Source organism: Anastrepha ludens, chromosome 6, assembly GCF_028408465.1.
Source record: "Anastrepha ludens isolate Willacy chromosome 6, idAnaLude1.1, whole genome shotgun sequence".
Lineage (NCBI taxonomy): Eukaryota > Metazoa > Arthropoda > Insecta > Diptera > Tephritidae > Anastrepha > Anastrepha ludens.
The window spans coordinates 124,893,193-124,919,019 of record NC_071502.1 but is presented as its reverse complement, the minus strand read 5'-3'; the positions used below and the strand labels follow the sequence as shown (position 1 = coordinate 124,919,019).

Here is a 25,827-nt window from a genome sequence, read left to right as displayed (position 1 = left end):
GCTAGCGCACAAAGCATTTCACACATTTGGCGGCATATTCCGCATCAGTAGAAACTCCACTCCGGTAACTGCCATTGACCATGCCGGCAACATTAATTAAACACCGAGCGCACATTTTTTTATATTCATTATGTGTTGCAGCACAGTAAAAACAAAGTTGTAGTTTTTGTTATTGCCCATGTGTGCCTAACAACAACCAGGGTAATTTGTTAGCAATTTGGCTACCGGACGTCCAAGTGGACAGACAATTCGTCGGATAAAACGTGGATATAATGCATATTTATGAGAAGGCAATAGCGAGTCAATAGATACTACTGTGTGTACATATGTATGTGTATAAGTATATATGTAGGTTCGGTATTCTGAATATGGGATTTGGCGCGCGCCAGTGCTCGATCAGTGTGTGAAAAAATAATCGTGTTGAAATGTGTTGAAAACAACAATAACTGTGGCAATTTCAATACCCCTTTGGGTGCTTTTAATTTATGAGTTCACTAATCATTCTTATTATAATTTGCTAAACTTTTTATTTAATGGTAAATGTTTCTATATTGGCTTAGCTAAACAACGTCAACGATTCTCATACAAAAATACACTTGAGCAGTTATGTACATACAGTCAACAGTCAAAAATTTCATTAAGAAGTGCAAGTTTCAAGTATATCGAAATTCACACTGCTTTTTTAGAATTTCGGACGCCGTCTTGTGTATGTAAGGCCATTAAAGACCGAAAAATCCGTACCGGAGAATATAAAAAAATTTATATATGGTATGTGCGTTAGGGTATGTTGAAAGTTGTATTTTACTTGCTGTGAAACCATCGAGGAACGTAACAGTATATTAGAAAATATAATAACCGAATTTTATATATGAATTTAAACCAATGCGGTGTGCCATTTACATATTTGAAGTACAACAATTGGAGTTCGGCTCAAAGCTGAAAATATTAAACAATTTAGAAGCTTTCTGCATTAAAATATTACATCTGCCTGGCTGAAGAAAACTTTGTAGTTGAATTTGTATTTACTAATGCATGTTAATGTGTGAGAGTGTGTGGATTTGGCCAGAAATCTCAAATTTTCAGCCACGTTTTGGCGGCTGTAAGGCAGAAAAAAATACACTGCATAAGAATAGGAAAATTTGCGAATGCAAAGCATTTGGTTTCAACCTCTTGGCAATAGTTGTTTTGCTTGTCATTGTGGGGTTTATTTAACTAAAAGCACGTACAAATGAAAGAAGGTATCAAATATTGGGCGAGTATAATAGTCCTATTTGGGCTACGCCGAGAAATTTAGCTATACAAGTCTTACGTTTGTGTATGTAAAGTGGATTTTAGACAGCTCATTTTGTAGTAAAAATGCTTTGGGATTCAAAACAGAGCTCCAAGAGCGACTATGTGGCAATGCGATTCCAATGCTAATGCAATTTGACTTTCTCCTACGCATCATTGCGTTTAGTACGTGCATGAAAGTTTTTTATTTTTAACTTTAAAATTAATTAATAGAATATTTGTTTATTTATACTTAATTTATAAAATTCGTCACTTAGCATTTCAAATCAGTTTCCACTTAAATTTTGTATTGTTTAATTTCTTTTAGGATCCTGCCCGTCCTCGTATTTTACGTGCACTGATGGCAGTTGCATACCTATGCGCTGGAAATGCGACTCTAAACCCGATTGTGCTGATGCCTCAGATGAGCCGAGTGAATGCGGTGAGTGTTTGAAGAATTATGAAATTCACGAATGGTTTTTAGTTGCTGAGAAGTAATGTATGTAGATGATTTTGATGAAAAATGTGTGATCTATTTGATGATTGTGATCGTTATGATTGGATATTCTCAAATTGAAGAAATTTTAAATTTCAAATGATTTAAATAAACTTCATGACGGAACTAATTCTTTTTTTTTGTGGAATAATCAGTGGTTCAGCCTGCAAAAAGGCCCATTAAGTGTGACACGATTGGTAAATAAACAAATTATATTTCTATACTAATTTTTGATAAAAATATTGTTAATTTTACAACAGATATTATATAAATAATTTTCAAACAAGTTTTTAATACATGCTTTTTTGCTTTATATGGAGAAAATGCACAACACCGCCACACAAACACTCACTCTAACATATTATACTTAAATTTCATGGACTACAGTGTACCCATTTTCTTATTCTGATTTAAAGGTTTGAAATTAAATACAAATACGAATAAATAAATAGCATATTTTCGTAAAGAAATTATGAATAAAATTAAAGAGAAAAGTAATCAAAATTTCGCGTTGCGAATGAAAATGAATTGTAATGAAAATTTTATTTCGTAGCGATTTAAAATTGAAGAAAATAATTTATGTGCTTCATTTATCGGCTGATAACCCCGTTTTGTTTTGAAACTGAAAGAGACATAGTCTCATGGTTCTTAAAAAACCATGGGAAACAAAAATATTTTTTGAAAATAATCTATTTTAGGTCTAAAAAACTCTAAACAACACGTGAACTTTAAATTATATTAAAAAACAATTCTAGGTGAGCTTAGCATTTTTTGAAGAATAAGGTAGAAAGAAAAAAAGAACTTCGGTATAACTGCCAAGTCGGTACACTAAAAAGGACTGTTATTGCTTCCTGCCACCTTATGACTTATTTAATTTTATGATTTATTTAAGTTTTTATTTTATTTTACTTGACTTGTTTTTATTTTATTTTTTTATGTTTCCCTTTTTTAATTTTTGCTTTCTTTATTTTTTATTATTTATTAAAACACATTTTTATATCAAGTTACTAGCAAACCCGGCCCGCTTCGCTGGGCACACTAAAATAGAATAGATATGGTTTAGAACAGAAAAGATATGGTTTTCATATTATTTATTTCTTTATTCAAGCGATTTGGCATAAACAAGATTTTTTGTTTTTCTTTTTGTTTTTGAGTAAATATATAATGTTGTTGGCTTCCCAACACGTGAACAGCCAACGTATAGTTGACCATGGGTGAATACTGGTTCTTCTAAATTCATCCCGCATATTTCTAAAGTTTGCCCTTGTGATTTATTGATAGTTATTGCAAATGCTAAACGAATGGGCAGTTGCAAACGCTTGAATTCAAATGGCAATTCAGGTGGAATCATTGGAATTCTTGGTATTAGAACGTCTTCATTCTTGAAATTGCCAATTAAAATAGTTGCTTGGATAACATTATTCATCAATCGTTTGACTACTTCATTTTGTTCTTGACGTTCTTTATTATTATTTGTCGAACGACCAATATTATTATTTGTCGAACGACCAATATGATTACGTGATTGTCTTGGCATTTGTACTGTAATAAACATGATTGTAATTATGGTATTCTGAGATTTTAAAACATGTTTTTTTTCAATTTTGTGGATTATATTTTCGATGCATATGTGTTTAAAAGCCCAAGTCCACATGGTCAGGATTATTTTATTTTGTTCTGATTTTCTTAAATCATCTCTATTCTTCTGAAAATTGTTGACAATTTGCATGATAAGACTATTAATTTTTTCATCAAAGTTACACATGTTTCGTGCTCTTCTTTTGCATCCTTTAACAATTTCTTTTGTTTTTTAATTTTTTTTACCATTTTTTTCACTCATGGTGTATCGTAGCTTATCGCATATGAACCGAAAAAATAAATCCACAAAACATAATTTCATTTGAACATTCGGATTTCACATTAAATTCTCAAATTTCGTAAGAAATTATTCACTGTTCCAAAATCCACTCCAAAAAAATTCACAAACAATTTTTACACTTTGCACTTACGTCTTCTCCTTATGGCGTCCAAATCAGAAAGAAATATTGACACATTGTAACTCACACTGTCAATTTGACAGTTCAGTTCCGCCCCAAGCATTAAAAAAGTAAACGACATTATGGCTGGTTCAAAAGAACGCTGTACGCGTTGCGGGTGTTCCGAATTACAACCAAACTTTACGAAACCCATTTTCAATACTTACTTAACAGTGTGTGTAAGTTTGGTTTAATTCGGTGCAAAGACACGGCGAGTCCACGTTTTGGCATATATTTCGAGACCTTAGTCATCAATAGGTATGAAAATTACCCCGTATTAAAGCACTTATCCACAGCTTTCATTTGATACCCATATTGTACATACACAACCAAAGGTTACCCGGGTCCACGTTTTGACCTATATCTCGAGACCCCAGTCACGGAGCGGCATGAAAAATACTCTATACTATAGAAATCATCAACAGCTTTCATTTGATACCCATATTGTACAAACACAACCAAAGGTTACCTGGGTCCACGTTTTGACCTATATCTCGAGACCCCAGTCACGGAGCGGTATGAAAAATACTCTGTACTAAACCATTCACCAACAGCTTCCATTTGATATCCATATTGTACAAACACATCCTAGGATTACCCGGGTCCTCGTTTTGGCCTATATCTCGAGACCCTAGTCACGGAACGGTATGAAAAATACTCTATACTATAGAAATCATCAACAGCTTCCATTTGCTACCCATATTGTACAAACACATCCTAGAGTTACCCGGGTCCACGTTTTGGCCTATTTCTCGAGACCCTGGTATCCGATTCTTAAAACACAAACCTTCTCCACATGTGTCTCTTCAATGTGGCAAAGTTTGGTTAAAATCGGTTAAGCCATTCTCCGTAAAGTTCATCACAACGCGAATACTGAATTTTTATATATATATAGATTTACCATTTGATTTCATTTATTATTCATTTATTTCATGATTATAACTTTTTGATTGGTTGATAGTTAATAGTCGCATATTTATAATTTATTTTCTTTTATTAATTAAAAATTTCGAATTCTATTTCTCTCTTCTTATTCTTCTTATTTCCTAGTACCATTTCTCATCTCTCGCCTTACTCAAGGCAATATTTTGACCTTAACCCCTTCTTCAAGCCTGTGTCAATTCTTGAACTAACACAAAGAACTTAGCTTAATTAAAAAAATATCTTTTTATTTCGTTTTTAATTACAGTAAATGCTCCCAAATGCAATGAGGGGCAATTTCAATGTACGCATTCACGCAGATGTATACCCAATAATTGGGTATGTGACAGAGATTTCGACTGCGGCGGATACGATACATCCGATGAGACGAACTGTGAGTATCAAACAATAGTTAACAAAGGCTAATTGATATCTTTATACTCATATATAGGGATGTATGCATGTATGTACAGAATATTTCAGTTGACTCTCGCGACCCTTTGCGTTGTTAGACTAAGTAATTTCCCATTCGTAGAAAGTGTAAATGTTCAACTCATAAATTAATATATTTTCAAACCGTGGCTGAGTATAACAGTAATCTTATATTTTTCTATTTTTACTCTAAAATAATAGGTCATATGGATGAATTGAAATGTCTTCCGTATCAGAGCGAGTGCAGCAACGGTGTTTGTCTGGACATATCGCGTTTCTGTGACGGTATTTGGGATTGTGATAGTGACGAGCTTAAATGCGGTAAGTGCATAATGAGAATATTGAACGCTTTGCATGAAATGCTTACAACCATTTTCGAACGGCCATTTTCAGATACACAGGATGCGCAGTGTGCGCAGCTGAACTGTTCCTTCAACTGCAAGCTAACAACGCGCAAGGGACCCACCTGCTACTGTCCGCCGGGCCAGGAGCCTGTCAATAGTACACAGTGTGCAGACTTCGATGAGTGCAGCGTAGAGGGTACCTGCGACCAATTGTGTCGCAATACGCCCGGATCGTATGAGTGCAGTTGTGTGGCAGGCTATGTGAAGCAAAAAAATCGCTGCATGGCGATAAATGGTAAGAAGAAGTGTAAAAAAATGATAGTTGTACGAATCTGTAATCTGCAAAAAATGCTTTTGTCCTCCCCCACAGTTCCGCCAAGTGAAAACGCCTCGCTGGTGTTTTTCACGCAAAATGATATGCGTCGCATCAACAGCAACGGTGAGCTGTTGGAAAAAATTGTGTCGGGTGAGGTGTCTACTATTGAAATTTGGCATCGCAATCGAACGGTGTGTGCCATGTACTCAAGTGCTTGGACGACTGTCATCATGCGTTGCCATCGCATCGATAATCTGAACGTCAGTTGGCCGATGCCGTTGCCGGAGATGGTCGCCGGCATGCATTGTAAGTATTCTTGAACTACAGCTGCCACACAAATTTTTCATGTGATTTCATTATCGCTTTGAAGCCATCGATAAATTGCGCTTGGACTGGATATCGGGCAACTGGTATTTTCTCAACAATGAGCTAAGTCTCGTATTCATGTGCACGAATTCGATGCAATACTGCAATGTGTTGCTGGAGGACGTAATGAATCCGTCGTCAATGGTTTTGGATCCCACCAAAGGGTATGCAAGCGCTTCTATAACTTTTCCGTAATGATAAAAAGTAAATTTGTGGTTTTTCCTATTTACATACCACCTTTGCTGTAAATTACAATTACCGCTGTTGCTGCTACATCATTGCATACATATCAACAAATCCACGGACTGTTATATAGTTTCATGTTTTTCACCGAATGGAGCCCAAGTTTGTCACGCGTCACTCTCGATGGCCGTAATCGCACCATTTTGGTTTCCACGCAAATTTATTATCCTAGCCACATGACATTGGATTTACCCAATGAACATATCTACTGGATAGACACTTACAAGGATTTCATCGAGCGTGTCGATTACGAGGGATGCAATCGTTGGGCCATGAAGAAGACCGCAGATGTAAGTTGTGATTCATTAACGAGTTGATGTATGATATCACGAAAGTTGCAGGGTGCTTGTAGGTGTATGTAAGCTGTGTATGTGAATGAAAACGTTAGGAAACCTACAGAGCGAATGAGTCGTGCAGTTTGTGCTATTGTGAAATGCCGATATAACGGAGTTGAAGGGGATGGATAAATACTTTATATAATATTTATAGATATGTCTTCAAGATCTCAATATAATGAAATCTATAGAAATTCTAAGGAAATTCTTCATAACAACTTTCATTTATAATTTTTTATTTGCAAAAATTTTATAATCAAAATTTCGCTTTATAAAATATTAGATATTCAAACTCATGTCTATGGAGCATTCTAGTATCAGAAACTGTGAAAAATGAGTTGTATAGAGATTTGGCAAGACCTCAATGGAGTTAAGGGCAAAGCTTTTACATATAACAAATGCAGTCATATGATATAAATTCGGTGATATTGAAAAGTACTCTTATATTCTTCTTAAAAATGACTTAATAAATTTTCTTTCGAAATAAGCAAGGAACTGCCGATGCGGTGAATGGCGAGCGCTATCGAGGCTTACTGACTGATTTGTTGTTTCCAAAAATTAACCAGCTAAACATCGGTTCCAACGTGCTCAACAATCCATTTCCATCCGCGGCGGACATATGCCAGATATTATACTCAAAAAATAAATGCCATGAAATTATCTATCTGATTATAATAAAAAAAATCATTCCAATAATATTTCCGTTTGTATTATCATTTTAAGTCCCAAACTCTTAAAAAAATACCTGATATATGTGTAAATGTTTTTTGTAGTTTTGTATATTTATTTTAAATGAACTTCTGTTATGATTAGAAATCGGTTAGGAAAACTAATGGGCTTTTGAAAAGTTTCTATTCTTACATAGTTTTCTTTCTTGCTGTGTGAAAATCCATTTAATGCTGTTCTTCCCTTGCATTTATGCAGACGCACGTTGTGTTGAAATCGGTGCATGCCGTCGAGGTATTTGAGAACACTGTCTACCTAGCGCCTTGGGTTGACACCGTGATTGTTAAAATCAACAAATCCACGCTGAAAGCAGAAGAAATAGTTAAGGATGCAGCGAGGCCATACGATTTTCGGGTTTTTCATCGACAGAAACAGCCCGAAGGTAGGTGAAGCTAAAATTAGAAAGTTGTATTACATTTATTTAATTACAACTTTTCAAAAATTTAACATTCCTAGTCCTTAAGTATCTGTCTCTTTGCCCGCTGTAAGTTACTTTTTGACATATTTCCACATTATCTTCCTCTGTAGTGGCACATCCATGTCGGGATAACAATGGCAATTGCGATCAAATTTGTATTCCGCTATGGACGAAAAATTTTGCAACGGCCCAATGCCAATGCACGGCAGGCTATAAATTACGCAACCGAACCGACTGCATATCGGTTCGCAATGAAAAATTTCTCCTCTATGGCAAGGAGCGTTTGGCCAGCATCGCCGGAGTATCGTTGAACACACAGGATGTGCAACAGTTGCTCAAACGTGGCGAGCATACCGATGCTATCAGGCCCATCTATAATGTAACCAGACCTTTGAGTATTGATGTAAATGTGCGCGACAAATTAGTGTATTTCGTTGTGATGAAAGCGTAAGTACTGGTGTGATTTTTGATTACTCAGAGAGTGAGTGTGAGTGGTGGTACTCATCTATTGATGACACTAAATTATTCATTGCACAATTCACAGCTCAAGTTACGCACTCTATAGTCAGTCCATTGTAACTGCAGAACGTAAAGTGCTAGCCAATGGCAGCGAAAGTTCTTCGATTTTGGCCTTCGATTGGATTGCGCAGCATTTGTATTGGGGTGAGGGCAGGTCTTTGCGTGTGGCGCCAATCAGAAATATGAGCAGGATTTTTACACTGCCGTTAGTTGAAATGCCAATGTGAGTAGAGAAGCTGTATTTTAATTCAATTGTGTACCCTTGACAAATCTGAATATGCGAATACTCTGTTATTTTATGCCAACTCAGTTCATTGGTGCTCCATCCCACCGATGGTATGCTATATTTCACACATTGGATGGGTGATGCGAAAGGAAAAATTTTTAGTGCCTGGCTTGACGGCACACACAAAATGATGCTGGCTGAGAGTGTGAAGGATATGCCCATGCTGTGGCCGCTCAGTTTAAACATCGACCGCAGGGGCAAAAAGTTGTATTGGTATGCTGATACATTTTATTTGACATTTAATGAATAACTCATTTCATGTTTCCACTCCCTACAATAGGTGCGATGTGAAAGCGAATAGTATAGAACGTATGAATTTGGATGGTTCACAGCGTGTGCTGCTCTTCAAGGATGCCGAGTATCAGCCTTTGTCAGTGGCCTTTCACAACGGCGTCGTTTTCTGGGTGGATAAGAAAAATGGAACTATAAGGCGTTTTACAGTGCACCACCCTACTAAAGCAGCACTAAAGGGAAGGTAAGTGCCACATACCCGCAGACATATCACGCGTCAAATTCTCTAAAAAACAGTAATGCATAATATACCGGCAAGCATTTTTTAAATTTTTAATTATGGTACTCCTCCTGTAGATGATTGATATGCACTTGAATAAATAAATGTTCAGATTTATATAAGTTTAGTTTTACTTTAGTCAAACGGACGTACATCTTTTGGAACGCGGCGAGACTACACACTTGAAGATATTTGACGCCATCAGCCAGCCTGCAACGATTGCCATGAATGCATGTGCAAAATCTAAGTGCCCGGGCATTTGTTTGAACACCCCAAAGGGCCCGATCTGCCGTTGCCCAAATAAATTTACCCTTAACGCCAATGGACTGCAGTGTATTCCACAGATGGTGCTAAGTGAACCAGCGGGCAATTGCACTTCGGGATTTCAATGCACTAAAAGCAAGCAGTGTATAGATATGAAGGATGTCTGCGATGGTTTTGATGATTGCAATGATGGCAGCGATGAGAGCAACGAACCGAATGGGCCGTGTAATACAAAGAAATGCGATTTAAGTTTGCATTTCATCTGCAATAATCGTTGCTATCAGAGAGCGTTGTTGTGCAGCTCAATTGCCTACTGCAAGGATGGGACCGATCAGATGAATTGTGAGATGCACACATGCAACAGCAATGAATTTACGTGTGCGAAAAGTGGAAAATGTATCCAGCTGTCATGGGTGAATGATGGTGTGCCCGATTGCGGTGAGTGCTATATGAGTAACAGAAATATGTGTAAATATGAAATATCTCGTATAGTACAATATAAATATCATGAGTCTGTAACTGGCACAAGTGTGATAGAACTTTTGTTGCTGGTATAAATATGTATATAAATACATAAATTGCGCAATTTTTAGGCCCCGATGATTCTTCGGACGAGATATCGGATTATACATTGGACGAAAAGTGCCCAGAATTTGATTGTAAGAATGGCAAGTGCCGTCCATTTTCTGATGTCTGTGACGGCATAGATCAGTGCGGGTGAGTACCAGCAAAATAAAGAAGCACACAATTCATGGTGCGCAACAATATTTTATTATTAGTTCGATGTCACTAGCATTTCACATTACAGCGACAATTCCGATGAGCGCGGTTGTGAATTCGAGTGCGGACGCGATGAGCATTACTGTGTACCCATTGGCTGTTACGGAGAACTTCATATGTGCGATGGCATACAGGACTGTTTCGATTTTAGTGATGAAGCAAATTGTAATGAGACGAAGAGTGATAATCATCCAATAGATTTGGGTGAAGTGCACGTTTGTGGACCCTTCGAATTCGGTTGCAACGGCCCGTTCGAGTGTATACCAGAGTTCTTGCGCTGCGACGGTATTGCGCACTGTTATGATAAGTCGGACGAGCTCAACTGCACGTCTTTGCATCCTTCTAAAGTGGACTTCAATGAGACGCTACTTTCGTGCGAGTCACCGGATCGAGTTTGTGCCGTGTCGAATAAGTGCATTGGTGTACAGCAATTGTGCGACGGCAATATCGATTGTGAGGACACCACCGATGAGGGGTTCCTTTGCGCCGACAAAATGTGTGACAAAACAAACGAGTGCTCTCACTACTGTCATAATGCGCCGGAGGGCTTTGTATGTTCCTGCCCGGCCCATATGTACTTACAACCTAATGGACGTCGTTGCAGCATGCAACATGCCTGTGAGCACTGGGATACTTGCTCTCAAATTTGTGAGACTGTTGGCAAAGTGTACGAGTGCAGGTGCCACGAGGGCTATGCGCTCGAATACGATCGCTTCAGTTGTAAGAGCACAGCTGTTGATGAACCATATGTCATATTTACCAATCGCCAGGAAATACGTGGTGTTAATTTGAAAAAGTCGATGGTGAGCAACTTCTATACGTCGCTTCGTAATACGATCGCTTTGGACTTTCTGTATAACAATGAGTCGGTGCAGATATTTTGGACAGATGTAATCGACGATAAGATATATCGTGGCTATTTGGTGGGCGAGAGTTTGCGCAAAGTGGAGGCAGTCGTGCATTCGGGTTTGTCGACTACTGAGGGCTTGGCGGTAGATTGGATTGGTATGAATTTGTATTGGGTTGATTCGAACCTAGATCAGATCGAGGTGGCCAAGCTAAATGGCAGTTTTCGACGTACGCTGGTTGCCGGCGATATGGAGAGCCCTCGTGCTATAGCGCTCGATCCGCGCGAAGGCCTACTCTTTTGGACCGATTGGGATGATAACTTCCCACGTATTGAACGCTGCTCGATGGCCGGTGAACAGCGTCGCACTATTTCAACTACTTCACAGGTGTCGGCCGGTTGGCCAAATGGACTGACCTTGGATTACACACAAAAACGTGTATATTGGGTTGATGCGAAGTCAGACTCAATATCGACAATCAAATATGATGGTTCCGACCACCACTTAGTGGTGCGGGACAAGGATATATTATCTCATCCATTCGCGATATCCGTCTTCGAAAACTACGTGTACTGGACGGATTGGCGCACTACCTCCGTTATACGGGCCAACAAGTGGAATGGTTCGAACATACAAGTAATACAACGCACACAAACGCAGCCATTTGGCATACAAGTGCTGCATTCTAGTCGACAGCCGCAAGATGAAAATCCATGTGGCAATAATAATGGCGGTTGCTCTCATTTGTGTTTGCTGACGTAAGCAGAATTTGAAAAGTTTTGTATGAAGTTTTAAAACAATAATTTTTTTTTTAGTATTAAAAAGGGCTTCAAATGTGAGTGTCCACACATAATGCGGCTGGATCCCTCAGATCAACGTACGTGTGTGCCCAATGAGCAGGTGCTGCTCTTCATAATGGGCGATGAGATACGCGGTATTGATCTAATGCAACCCAATCATCACACCATACCCACAATACGACAATCGCCACAAGTAAGTTATATACTAAATTTCAATATGGAATATTTCTTAAATGCTATAAAACTTTTCAGGTGCTAGCTCCTCAACGAATTGACTTCACCGTGGATGATAGCCGCATTTATTGGTCTGATATACAATTAAATGAAATCAAAACGGCTGGTATTTCCAATGGACTTATCGAGACTATCATCAACACGGATATACAGAAGCCATATGGATTTGCCATTGATTGGATAGCGCGGAACATGTACTTTTCAACGGGCAAGACGAAATGTCAAATATTGGCAAGTAATTTGAAAGGAGAATTCGTCACTGAAATACATAGGGACCTCAATTTGGTGGAGAGTATTGCGTTGGATCCTGCGATGTAAGTTTTGCCGAAAAAGCGCAATGAATAATTTGAAATGCTCGTTTTTATTCACCTTTATAGTGGTAAAATGTATTGGATACATTCAGAACGCGACTCGAAACTGTGGCTTATTGAGCAGAGCAATTTGGATGGATCCTCACGTGGCACCATTTTTCAACATAACAAGACATTGTTGAGCTTGACCGTTGACTTTGATTCGCAGCGTTTGTACTATGTTTATGACAACTCCGGCATTGCCTACTATGATATTTTGCGAAAGAGTGTGGTGGAAGCGTTGCCCTCAAGTGATGTCATGACCATAAGCTCAGTGACAGTATACAACGGTTCCTTATACTTTCCAGAAAACATACAAAGTGTCATTATGAGCTGCGAAAAAGACTCCTGCCAAAACTTGATTAATTTACGCAAGAATACAAGTATGCACTACATAATAGTTAGTGTGAAATAGTTGAGTGCGAAATTTCTAAATCGCACTTTTCTTTTACAATTACAGAAAGTATTCAATCACTGAAGATGTTTTACTCCGAGGCTCAGACCGGCTCGAATACGTGCGCTGGCCCGGAACGTGGAGGCTGTGAACACCTCTGTTTGGCCGTATCCTCTACGGAACATGTCTGCCGCTGTGCTATCGGCTATGATATACTTACTTCGAACATCACTCGCTGCGTAGGCAAAGCTGAATTCATTTTATATTCCAATCATGAGCTCAAGGGCATTGACCTCTATAACCCGAGCAACCCCGACTATGTAGAAGAGAGGCCGGTAAGTAAATAACTCGTTAGAAACCATTACGGATAATTCGTTAAAATAATGAAAGCACTACATATGCAACTTCTGAATGCTTTTGACTTCCTTTGCAGGCACTTGGTCCTATCTCACGTATTTCACTCGCCACTTATATAGATTATCTCGCCGCGAGCGACTTTTTATATTGGGGCGATAATGAACGCGGCACAATCTCGCGCATTAAACGCGATGGTACACAGCGCGTTGACATTCTACCTGCCATGGATACCATAGACCCTAAGCAACAAGATTGGTTGGGTGGTATCGCAGTAGACTGGGTAGCTAGAAATATTTACTGGAGTGATATGAAACGTAATCTTATCGAGGTTGCACGTCTTGATGGTGCTTATCGACATGTCGTTGTCTCCAATGTGGAAGCACCAACAGCACTGGCTGTGGATCCTGTACAGGGGTTGCTCTTTTATGTGGGCAATGGCATTATAGGACGCACTGGCTTAGATGGTAGCCAATCGTTCATACTAGTGAATCAGACGGGTACTGTTGGTAATCTTATTTTGGACATTGAAGCGACGAAGGTATATTGGTGCGATGGTGGGGCAAATAGTATTATGAAAGTGGATTATGATGGCAATTTAAAGACTCCATTACTTAATCGCAGTCTCGATAATCCGGTGGCACTGGCCATACTCGATGATTATCTCTACTGGGCGGACAACAATAACAATAAGGGCAGTATAAAGGTGGCACCACTTTCCAATTTGTCCGACTACAAAGAGCTACTCAAATCGGAAGGTAACGCACTGAAAGATTTAAAAGTATTTTCACATCGAGTGCAAAAAGGCACCAACATGTGTGCAGAAAACAACGGCGGTTGCGAGCATCTGTGTCTGTTCAATGGCACCAGCGCCATTTGCGCTTGCTCCCACAGTCGAGTTGCCGCAGATGGTAGTTCCTGTGAACCGTATGATAACTTTCTATTGTTTTCGTATCGCAGCACAATCGAAAGTGTTCATATGACAGATCATACAAACAAAAATGGGCCAATCCATGCCGTACACAATACGACCTTTATGAGGAATGTGATTGCGTTAAGTTACGATTACGAGAACAATATCATATTTTATTCGGACGTACAGATGAGCACTATCAACTCGGTGCAATTTAACGGCAGTCGTAATCAGGTGCTGGTTAGCCATCAAGGACGTGTTGAGGGCCTTACATACGACATCGTGAATAAAATGCTATTTTGGACATCAAATAATGATGCGTCTATACGTAGCTTGGAGTTGCAGTATATTACCGAGAACGCGGACAATAATACGCAGTTTGTGAAGCGAGTATTGATGCTAAACTCTAATGACAAGCCACGCGGCATAGCAGTAGAACCTTGCATGGGTATGATTTACTGGACGAATTGGAACGAGGAGACACCATCCATACAACGTGCTTACGTCACCGGTTACGGCGTAGAGTCTATTATTCGTACGGACGTAAAAATGCCAAATGCGCTAACTCTGGATTTTGAAGAACATAAATTGTACTGGGCTGATGCGCGCCTCGATAAAATCGAACGTGCCAACTATGATGGCACACATCGCACTGTGCTAGCGCATTCCACCCCAAAGCACGCCTTTTCGATGGCCATTTATGGGGATTTGCTCTTCTGGACTGATTGGGTACTACACGCTGTTGTGCGTGCAAGCAAATACTCAGGCGCAGATGTGGTATTTTTGCGAGAAAATATCGATCGACCGATGGGTATCATTGCTGTCCAGAACACAACCATCAATTGTGACTCGAACCAGTGCAAGATATTGAATGGCGGCTGTGAAGATGTGTGCATATTGAGTAAGAACGGCACTGCGAGCTGTCAGTGCACAAGAGGCACACTAGCGCTAGATGGGCGCCGTTGCTTACTAGTGCCTAATTCGAATTGTGAAAAAGACCAATTCTCGTGTGTCTCTGGGGAATGTATACCACTGGAGCTAACGTGCGACAACGTCACGCATTGTCTGGATGGGTCCGACGAACTCCGTAGTTACTGCATCATACGCGAGTGCCCGGCACATTTCTTTATGTGCAACAACCATCGTTGCATACCACAGAATCAAACATGTGACGGCGTTCATCAGTGTGGTGATGGCTCTGACGAGTCGGAGCTGGTTTGCAAATGTGAGCCCGACAAATTCCGTTGCAATAGTGGCGAGTGCATCTCCATGCAGTTTGTTTGTGACAACGTGCGTGACTGCAGAGATTTTAGCGACGAGAAACACTGTCCGCCCCGAGAATGTCCTAGTGGCGATGTACTCTTCGAACACTGTGCTAACTCAACCGCTTGCTTCATGCCATCTTGGCGATGCGACGGCGACAAAGATTGCCCCGACGGCAGTGACGAAATGAATTGTGAAAGCGTGCACAAGGTCGCCTGTGGACCTGGTCAATTCCAATGCCCAAACGGACGTTGTATAAATGAGAAATGGCGCTGCGATGGGGAGAACGACTGTAAAGACGTGGTCGGTTCATTGAGTGCTGATGAAGTGGGCTGCCGAATGCAATGCCGGAAAAACGAGTTCCACTGCGGCAACACTTGTATACCTAGTAGTTGGCAATGTGACGGCAAGCCAGATTGTGAAGATGGTTCGGACGAAGGTCCGCAGTGCCCGAATAGACATTGCCAGCCACACTCTTTCCAGTGCAAATCATCTGGACGTTGCATATCGCAGAAATGGGTTTGCGATGGTGAACATGATTGTCCTGCACCAGGTAATGAGGATGAAGGTAAACATTGTGCTACGGGGTCGGTACCGCATGAATTGGAATGCATGTCACCGTCTTTTCTTTGTTCGAATGGTTTGTGCTTGGACCGGCGTTATGTGTGTGACGGTGACCATGATTGTCCGGACGGCGATGATGAGTATGAAAACTGTGAACCATTTCCATTAGCGCAAGTATGCGATGGCGATGCTGAGTTCCAGTGTCACGATACGCAATGCATTTCCAAGAATCTCACATGCGATACCAAACCCGACTGCGTAGATGGTTCCGATGAGGATGCACAGCTTTGCGCCCACTCACATAATTTGTGTCAGGGACCTGGTGATTTCCGTTGCAAAAATGGTGCTTGCATTTCTACAGATTTGTTATGCGATGGACGAAACGATTGTGCGGATTTCACAGATGAAGAACTCTGCAATGTGGACGAATGCGTTATTCCCGATTTGTGCGAGCATACTTGCGTGGATAAGGTTATCGGCTTTGAGTGTCAGTGCAATCCTGGCTATAAATTACTTGCTTCCAATCATCATTTATGTGACGATATAGATGAATGCCATGAACAGCATCCCTGCTCGCAGATATGTGTCAACACATATGGCTCCTACAAGTGTCTGTGTGGCAAAGGCTATGAATTGGTGGATCACAACACTTGCAAGGCCACCAGTAATGAGACTGTGAAATTCATTTTCGCTAACCGTTATTACATACGGCAGGTAGACATGCGGGGCAATGGCTCTATACTCATACATCAGCTATCCAACGTGGTAGCTTTGGACTTTGATTGGGAAAGTAAATGCCTCTACTGGTCGGATGTGACGTCGACGGTTGGTATGATAAAACGTTATTGCCCAGCCGAAAATAAAACCATGACATTGCATCAAGCGATGGTGAAGAATCCCGATGGCTTGGCCGTAGATTGGGCGGGCAAAAATCTATATTGGTGCGACAAAGGTTTGGACACCATTGAGGTTTCTAAGCTGGATGGTAAATATAGGCGTGTATTAATCAATGAAAATTTGCGCGAACCACGTGGCGTTGCACTGGATCCCTTCAATCGGTATATCTTTTGGTCGGATTGGGGTGATAATCCGCACATTGGCAAAGCGGGTATGGATGGCTCTAATCCACATGTGATTATAAGAGACAACTTAGGTTGGCCAAACGCGATTACAATTTCATTCGAAACGAATGAACTATTTTGGGGTGATGCACGTGAAGACACTATTTCCGTATCTGATTTAGATGGCAAAAATGTACGACTTTTGCTAGCGCGTAGCATTAATCCACAGTTAAACTTACATCACATTTTCGCCATCGCCGTATGGGAAGATAAGATCTACTGGTCCGACTGGGAAACAAAGTCAATTGAATATTGTAACAAATATAACGGACAAAATTGTTCAACGCTTGTCACCATCATACATCGACCGATGGATCTCCGCGTCTATCATCCATATCGGCAACAACAACCGACAACATCTAATCCTTGCTTGACGGCTGGTTGTGCCACGCTTTGCCTGCTCTCACCAGATGCGCCGTATTACAAGTGCGTTTGTCCCAACAATTTTGTGCTGGGCGAGGATGGTAAATCGTGTCATGCCAACTGCACTGCGGCCCACTTCGAATGTGCCAACACATACAAGTGTATACCTTTCTATTGGAAGTGTGACACGCAAGACGATTGCGGAGATGGCAGCGATGAACCAGCAACTTGTCCCGCTTTTCACTGTGAACCTGGGCAATATCAATGCGATAACAAGAAATGTATTTATCCGTCGGCTATCTGTGACAACGTCAACAACTGTGGCGATAATTCGGATGAGCGTAATTGTGAAAAATTTACCTGCTTCGAGAATCACATGAAATGCGAAGCGTCGACAAATACGAGCGCTTTCTGCATAAGTAATGGAAAGAAATGCGATGGGCTGAGTGACTGTCCGAACGGAGAAGATGAGGCGGGTTGTACGCCACTCGTCTGCAATAAAGAGCAGTTCCAGTGTGGGAACAATCGCTGCATGCCCTACGTGTGGGTATGCGATGGGGACATCGACTGCCCAGACAAATCGGACGAGGAAGGCTGCGATTTGGTCACTTGTGAGCCAAACGATTTTCAGTAAGTGGAATACATATCTATATTACGCGTGCAATAGGGACTTCTTACATATTCATAATTTAATATTTTGTTTAGATGCAATTCTGGTCGTTGCATACCGATGGCTTGGCGTTGTGATGGCGAGAACGACTGCCCCAATGGCGAGGATGAGCCACCTACTTGCCATTCGTCGAAAGAGAGCTGCGATCCCACCTACTTCAAGTGCAACAACTCCAAATGCATACCTGGTCGTTGGCGCTGCGATTATGAGAATGATTGTGGCGATGGCAGCGACGAGCTGAACTGTCAGATGCGTAATTGCTCGGAGAGCGAATTCCGTTGTGGCACCGGCAAGTGCATTAAACACGATTATCGTTGTGATGGCGAGATACATTGTGACGATAGTAGCGATGAGATCAACTGCAACATCACCTGCAAGGTGAATCAGTTCAAATGTGCGGCGTTTAATACTTGCATAAATAAGTAGGTGCCTTGAATTAAACGCAAACATTGATATACTACCAAAGTTTTTCTATACCCACAGGCAATATCAATGCGACGGTGATGACGATTGTCCGGACGGTTCGGACGAAGTGAATTGTACTTGCCCGGTAAACTATTTTACTTGCGCTAATGGTAAATGCATAATGTCACGATGGAAGTGCGATGGATGGGATGATTGTACCGACGGCAGTGATGAAAGCATCGCTACATGTGCACATGAACACTGTCATGCTAATGCATTCAAGTGAGCGAGGGGTGAGAAATCATATGATTTCATGTCTAATGGTTTCCAAATTTGTAGATGTTCCAATTTGAAATGTATTCGCAAATCGGCACTTTGTGATGGCGTCAACGATTGCGAAAATCAGGAGGACGAATCAGATGAAGTTTGCGCGGCGCTGCCGAAGTGCCGACACGATCAGTTTCAATGCGAGAATGATGACTGTATTTCGAAAACTTTCCGCTGCGATGGCCAATACAATTGCATAGACGGTTCGGATGAGATGAATTGCCAGCCACCAGTTTGTGGTTTTGGGACTTGTTCACAGATTTGTATTGAGAAAAAAGCAGGCCACTACAATTGCAAATGCACGGAAGGCTATCAGAAAGGATCGAAAAAGAACGACACATGCCTAGCGTCAGGTAATGGGAATTTGCAAATAATAAAAGGAACACTTATCATTTATTTATGATTGAATTTTTGTTTGCTTATTTTTTCAAGGACCCGATCAAATCCTTTTACTTGCCTCTGAGCAAGAGTTCCGTTTCATTTTGCCTGCCAAGCAGGAAGGTACCACTGTAGTAGGGTTCTTCCATACAGACAGCTTGAAAATCGATGTCTTCGATATACTCATCCGGCCCAAAGACACCCTCCTCTTTTGGATTGATTCGCACCATGGCAAAGTGCATACGATGAAAATCGCCACTCCGCATGCTGAGACAGGTACGCGAGTGCGCAGAGACTTAAAGGAGCTGACTGCATTTAACGTGAGCACTACAACTAATCAATAAAAATTATATGCATATATAAATTCACAAATAATATTTTCTATCCAGATACCCGATTTGAATGATCCAAAATCATTAGCGGTGGATTGGATTACGCAAATGGTGTACATAATCGATTCGCGCCACAATCAAATCATTACCACGGATATTGACGGGAAAAAGTACGTCTCTTTGGCATCGACTGGCATGAATCCGACCGATATAGTACTCGAGCCAGAATCGCGTATTATGATTTGGTCCACATTGGAAAATGGTATTTTGGTGGCATCGCTCGATGGCACAAATAAGAAAAGTTTGGTTGAGCGCGATGTTGGCTGGCCCATTAGTTTGTCGATTGACTATCCAACCGGTCGTTTGTATTGGGCGGACTATCGTAAAGGCACGATCGAAACATGTCGACTCAATGGCAAGGATCGAAATGTCGTGCGACGTTTTTCTAACAAAGGTAAAATAAGTTGAGAATGTGTCAGTAGAGAACGTTTTTGAAAATATGTTTAATTGCAGAGAAGCCGCAAAAAATTGACGTATTTGAGGATTTCCTATATATAAAATTGTACGACCAAAGCATCATAAAAATGAACAAATTTGGCGTGGACAATGGCACATATTTGCTTAAAGGTTACCGTTCATCCGATATTGGAATATTACACCCAATGAAACAGAATCGTAATAGTGAGTATAGTACACATTTGATTTAATTGATTTTATTGAGTGGAAGTAACATGGAAGTTACAGTTCAATAAGTAAAACATTTCGAAAAAAAAATTCGGAGACTTTGTAACATAAAAATGTTATTCAACTTAAGTTTAAATTTAACGCTTACATTTCAGTCACAAACCCTTGCGCCAAAGAGCCTTGCAAGTCCAAGCGAGCACTCTGCATACTTTCATCTGAGGCGCGCAATGGCTTCGCCTGCAAATGCCCCAACGATCTCATAATGGTCGACGATGAGTGCAAAGCACACACTGAGGTACCCGATTACTGCCCCTTAAAATGTAATCTGGGTACATGCAAGGTGATCGATCATGTGCCGAAATGCATCTGCCAGCCACAGTTCGAGGGAGAGCTCTGTGAGCATTCGCGTTGTTCGGGTCACTGTTTGAACTATGGGCTTTGTACGGTTGCACCCCAATTGCCCGGTTCATCTGAGCCGCCGCCACTCAAATGCAGTTGCACACCGGGGTGGTCTGGACCGCGTTGTGAAACCTCAGTACCAGAGTGTCAGAGTCGTTGCCATAATGGTGGATCATGTTTGATCACGGAGGAAGGTATGAAGTGTACCTGCCCGGAGTTGTACGTCGGGGAACAGTGCGAGCATTGCGTGAACTTGACCTGCGCTAATGGTGGTATCTGTCGTGAGACTTTGACGGGCACCACACAGTGCGAATGTCCGGATGGGTGAGTGCGCATTCATGTCGTTTGAAGCCAAAGAATTTCTTATTTAATCTCATTTATTTATTTCACGCGGGCCAGTTTTACTGGAAAACGTTGTGAGGTGAATGTGTGTGACGGGTTCTGTAAGAATCAGGGCGTATGCAGTATAGGCACCAAAGGTGGTCCGCAATGTCAGTGTGCCGCTGGTTACTACGGCGAACAATGCGAATCGGATTCCTGTCAGACATATTGCTTGAATGATGGCACCTGCACAGAAAACGGTCAGCATTTGACATGCAGCTGCGGAGAGCGCTTCGAAGGCGAGCGCTGCGAAACCGATTTGTGCAAAACGTCGGCACCGCCAAATTGTAAGTTCAGTCTTTTCCAGATGAAACTATTTACATCTGATAAATACGCTTGTTCACTGACAATTTTTACTACTTTCACTGTTACAGTTTGCGATGAGTCCGAGTTGCCATCACGCAATCCCTGCACCGGCATCATTTGTCAAAACAGTGGAACATGCCACGTCATCAAAGGCATGGCCATGTGCAACTGCACCGATCAGTGGAATGGTGATTTTTGTGAGGTAAACCACAAACACAGCTACATATATAAATATACAAATGCACTCACTTGCGTTTTTATATGGCATTACAGCGACCTGTCGCCGAGGACAATCCGTGCATAGGCTATTGTAAGAATAGTGGTGTTTGCCATTTGGACGCCTATACGGTGCCACATTGTACTTGCATTGGTGAATGGGAAGGTGGTGCTTGCAACATGCCACCGAAATGTGTCAGTAGTTGCGGTGTTTGCCGCACAGGCAGCTCAATAAACGAATGCCTGTAAGTGACATAAACGGGAGACGGGCAAAAATGATATAAATTTGTTAATTATATGATTTTGTTAATTTTTTATACTTGCAGCTGTGCGAACGGTAAGATTGCACCCTGTTTAGCTGACAGCGCGGAAAACGTGAACATCGAGCGACAGCAAGGACAGGAACACACTGCGAATGTGCTTTCGATATTGGCCGTGGTACTGGCAGTCGCCATATTGTTATTAACACTCTTCGGTGGAGCGATATATTTTCTCAAGTAAGTAGCCATGCCTAGACGCACTGCCTGCTACGGCGTGTTTTTAGGTAGCAATAAGGCGTCGGGAGTCTTTCACATTAAACTATATTTCACAGGAAAATATATTAAACTGAATATTTCATAAAATCTCAGAGCATTCTCTATATTTTTGCAAATACAACCATTGAATTAACCTCTCATTTGTTGTATATAAAAACCATAAAATCCACAATAATTTTGAAAAATATGCGAACATATGACTTTAAAAGTTAATTTGCTATGTTCTATAATTTTTTTTTATGCGAATCGTTCACAGGAAACATCGCATATCGCAACCATTTTCACATGCGCGACTCACCGATAATGTTGAAATTATGCTTACAAATCCAATGTACAGAGGCGATGCGGATGAAACACCAGCCTTTGTGCATGAGGATGATAAGGTAGTGTAAACACTTCAAAATATTTGAATATTTTTGATTATTAATCACCTTTTATTGCGCTTTCAGGGCAATTTTGCGAATCCCGTTTACGAGTCCATGTATGCGGATGCAATTGTAGAGCCAGTGGCGGTGGCCGAAAATGTTTTGAGCATGGCGCCCGATGAACGCAAAGGCTTACTGCAACACTCACACGACGACACAAGTACGCCGGACATTCTTTGATGATTAACAACGAACGAAGTGTGCTAATGAGGAAGCTTTCATATTCGTATAGGAGGCAAATATTAAGGAGGAAGAAAAGCTTTCACAAAAGTCATGCATATAGCACTTATACGAACACACTGAAATATATATACATATGTATATGTATATATACATACATACATGTAAAGGACTGATAGCGTAAAGAATTTTATGTATTTATTCAATTTCCAAGTGAAAAATGCCATTAACACGATGAACATCATGACTTAATCTGATAGATCTGGTAGAGAGATTCAATTTTAGTATAAAAAGTCAATGGTACATTATAGGGTAAAATGAATAGAATTATTATACAATCGTTATCCGCGCATATTGAAAAAATGTATTGTAAATAGGAAAAAACCTAGTGTTGCTGGCGTTTTTCGAGCTTATAAAATAGCATATCAACTCCAAACAGCTACGTATATACACATATGTAGGTTTGCCGTAGCTAACAACTAAGGCAAAAGCAATATACTAATTAGTAATTGTATATTTATAGCAATAGTATGAGTGTTTTATTTTTTATTTTTTGTAGCTTCTTATATTAAATGGTTTGCTGTAATTGAAGCAGTAGGAGAAGCTGCTAGCGAATCTGAATGAAAAACAGTGAATTATGATTTTCGATATTAACAGATTTAACATATTTAATTGAAAAATATTTTACTAATGCATATGCACCAACTGCACAATGTCCGAATGCGCACATGCCTAACAAATTTGTACGAAAATCAACTGATATCTTAAGATTGACAGGTGTATAATATAAACATAAGAATTAAGAAATAATTATAGTTACTGCATCAATTTCTATTATATAATTAATACTACCGACCGCGTGCAATTTTCTCTGAGTATTTTGCTTGGCGGAATGGTAATACGAGTATATGAACAACATTGTGATGCCTCTTCTGTGCGATTTTAGACTTATTTCGGTTTCTTTGTATACTAAGCCTAGTCCTTTGAATTTCCGAATTCCTTTCACGTCAAGGCAGCTATCACTATATTATTTATTACTGGTGCATTTAAAAATAATAGCGGACGAACGGTCTTGCACGCACACAAAAACGCATATTTCTGACAGAATTAGCAAAAGGTGTTTATTGTTTTGTAAATAGCTGATTGAAAAGAATGCACGTGACTGCAATAACCTTTACAATTAATTGTACCCTTCGATGAAATGACTGTTTACTTCAATGTAGATTAGGACCCAATAACGAATAAGTTTAAAGACTCTAAGTGAACACGTACGAATATCTATGTATATATTTATAAGTAACGAACAAATGCTTGCATTTAACAGAAATTGTGAGATTTTTCTATAGCTTTAAGTTCAAATATACAAACATGCATACATTACTAAACGGTAAGACATGGACGCATATGAATTTGATATTTACAAACATACATACATAGATAAGCAATTGTAATATATAGACCGTATACATTCAACTCAAATAAAATTCAAGCAAATAAATGAAATAACACCATTATGTGTATGTACATACATAAACATACGTTTACCTTTGTGTTTTTTTTTGTTATCTTTTTTTCTAATTAACACAAGTAATAAAAAGTTTTCGGATTTACATAACCAAGTAATTTCTTAGTTATGCTGGCTAAATAAGGAATAACTAATAAGGAATAACTAAATAATGCGAGCGGACGAAATCTAAGATAATCTTAAAAATCGTAGAAGGAAGGGCACAACAATAACGATATCCTGACGACATAAAGCTGCGGTCAAAATAATAGTAGTGCCCACACAGTGGGCAAGAAATGAAGAAGAAGTAAGTTTTTTTGTATGTTAAATATTTTTTCGTTTTCATTTTAAGGAATTATGACTGTTAAGAATAAAATCATGAAAGTAAACTTAAAAAAAATCATTACAACGTTATTAAAATTAAATTTCATATGAATTTTTGCATATGGATGGTCGGAAGAATAGTAGTATGCCTTGAATGAAAAAAACGTATAAAATAAGTCTGTCTTTTCATCAGATTTAAATTAAAATTTTCTCTCTCTCTCTCTTAGCTTCACAGTCTGTAGTGGACCATAGCTTCATCATCAATCCTTCTCCAATTCAGTCTCTATCAGTTGCCTCATTTCTCCAATTACGAACGTTCATCGCTTTTAAGTCTGCTTCTACCTCATCAAGCCATCTCTTTCTTGGTAGGCCTCTTTTTCTTCCTCCAATTGGACGCAAAGTAAACACCCTTTTTTGGATTCTTTCGTTGGGCATTTTTATGATGTGGTCAATCCATCTAATCCGCTGCGCTTTAATACAACGTATTTCATTTTCACCACCAATAAGGTTTTCAATTTCATTGTTATAACGGATTCAATACGTGCCATTTTCAAGCCGAATAGGACCGTTGATTTTTCTCATTATGGTTCTTTCAAATCGCAGTAACTGGCTTATATCATTAGCTTTCAGTGTCCAGATTTCAGCACCATAAGTAAGAACCGGACGTATCAAAGTTTTGTACATCTTGATTTTCTGCATTCGTGATAAAACCTTTGATCTGAACAATTTTATATTTGCATAGTATGTCTTATTAGCAGATTTAATTGTTTCATCTATTGCAATTGATGTGTCTTTACTCGCTGATAGAACGAATCCTAAGTATTTGAATTCATTTACACTTTCAAAAACAAAATCATCTATGGCATCCATAAAAGGAAAATTAATACTCATATAATCATAATAATAATTAGTATTTAGTAGCGCATCCTTTGTTCTATTACCTCAATACATCGCCGATGCATCGAATTAACGATATTTTCATATCGTTCTGTAGGTATGGATTTCCATGCCCGCTCTACTGTTTCCCAAAGTTGATTATCATACGTTGGATGAACATCAACCACGCCTCCTTCACATCGAACATATTCCATAATTCGAACATTCTCCATAAAATGAAAAATGTGCCCAAATCATAGTACCTCTTCTACCATACAGCACGCAATCCACGAGTTTCAGGTTTGAATTTATATTTTGATGCATTACAAATCATTGTCGGTGAACAGTCCACAACTTTCTTACCTTCAACTTTTTTCGAAGTTTTTAGTTCTTGCCTCGTCCCGTAGCTGAAAAATGT

At 39.9% G+C, this 25,827-nt stretch overlaps 1 protein-coding gene across 1 annotated transcript; it reads left to right on the top strand.

Annotated features, from left to right (window-relative positions):
* Positions 1-1,593: 1,593 nt before the first annotated feature.
* On the top strand, positions 1,594-24,234 carry LOC128867291 (prolow-density lipoprotein receptor-related protein 1; the record flags this gene model as incomplete). Its single annotated transcript, XM_054108400.1, has 33 exons — positions 1,594-1,711; positions 4,991-5,116; positions 5,356-5,475; positions 5,548-5,793; positions 5,869-6,120; positions 6,185-6,344; positions 6,497-6,713; positions 7,683-7,866; positions 8,013-8,349; positions 8,447-8,644; positions 8,732-8,920; positions 8,988-9,182; positions 9,358-9,920; positions 10,076-10,199; positions 10,291-11,868; positions 11,926-12,103; positions 12,163-12,458; positions 12,522-12,877; positions 12,955-13,223; positions 13,322-18,096; positions 18,172-18,558; positions 18,620-18,823; positions 18,881-19,221; positions 19,301-19,566; positions 19,636-20,032; positions 20,092-20,259; positions 20,418-20,985; positions 21,061-21,329; positions 21,417-21,550; positions 21,622-21,809; positions 21,891-22,061; positions 22,357-22,483; positions 22,550-24,234. Coding segments are annotated over 33 exons (13,857 nt in total), but the record flags the coding sequence as incomplete, so codon positions are not given.
* Positions 24,235-25,827: the final 1,593 nt, after the last annotated feature.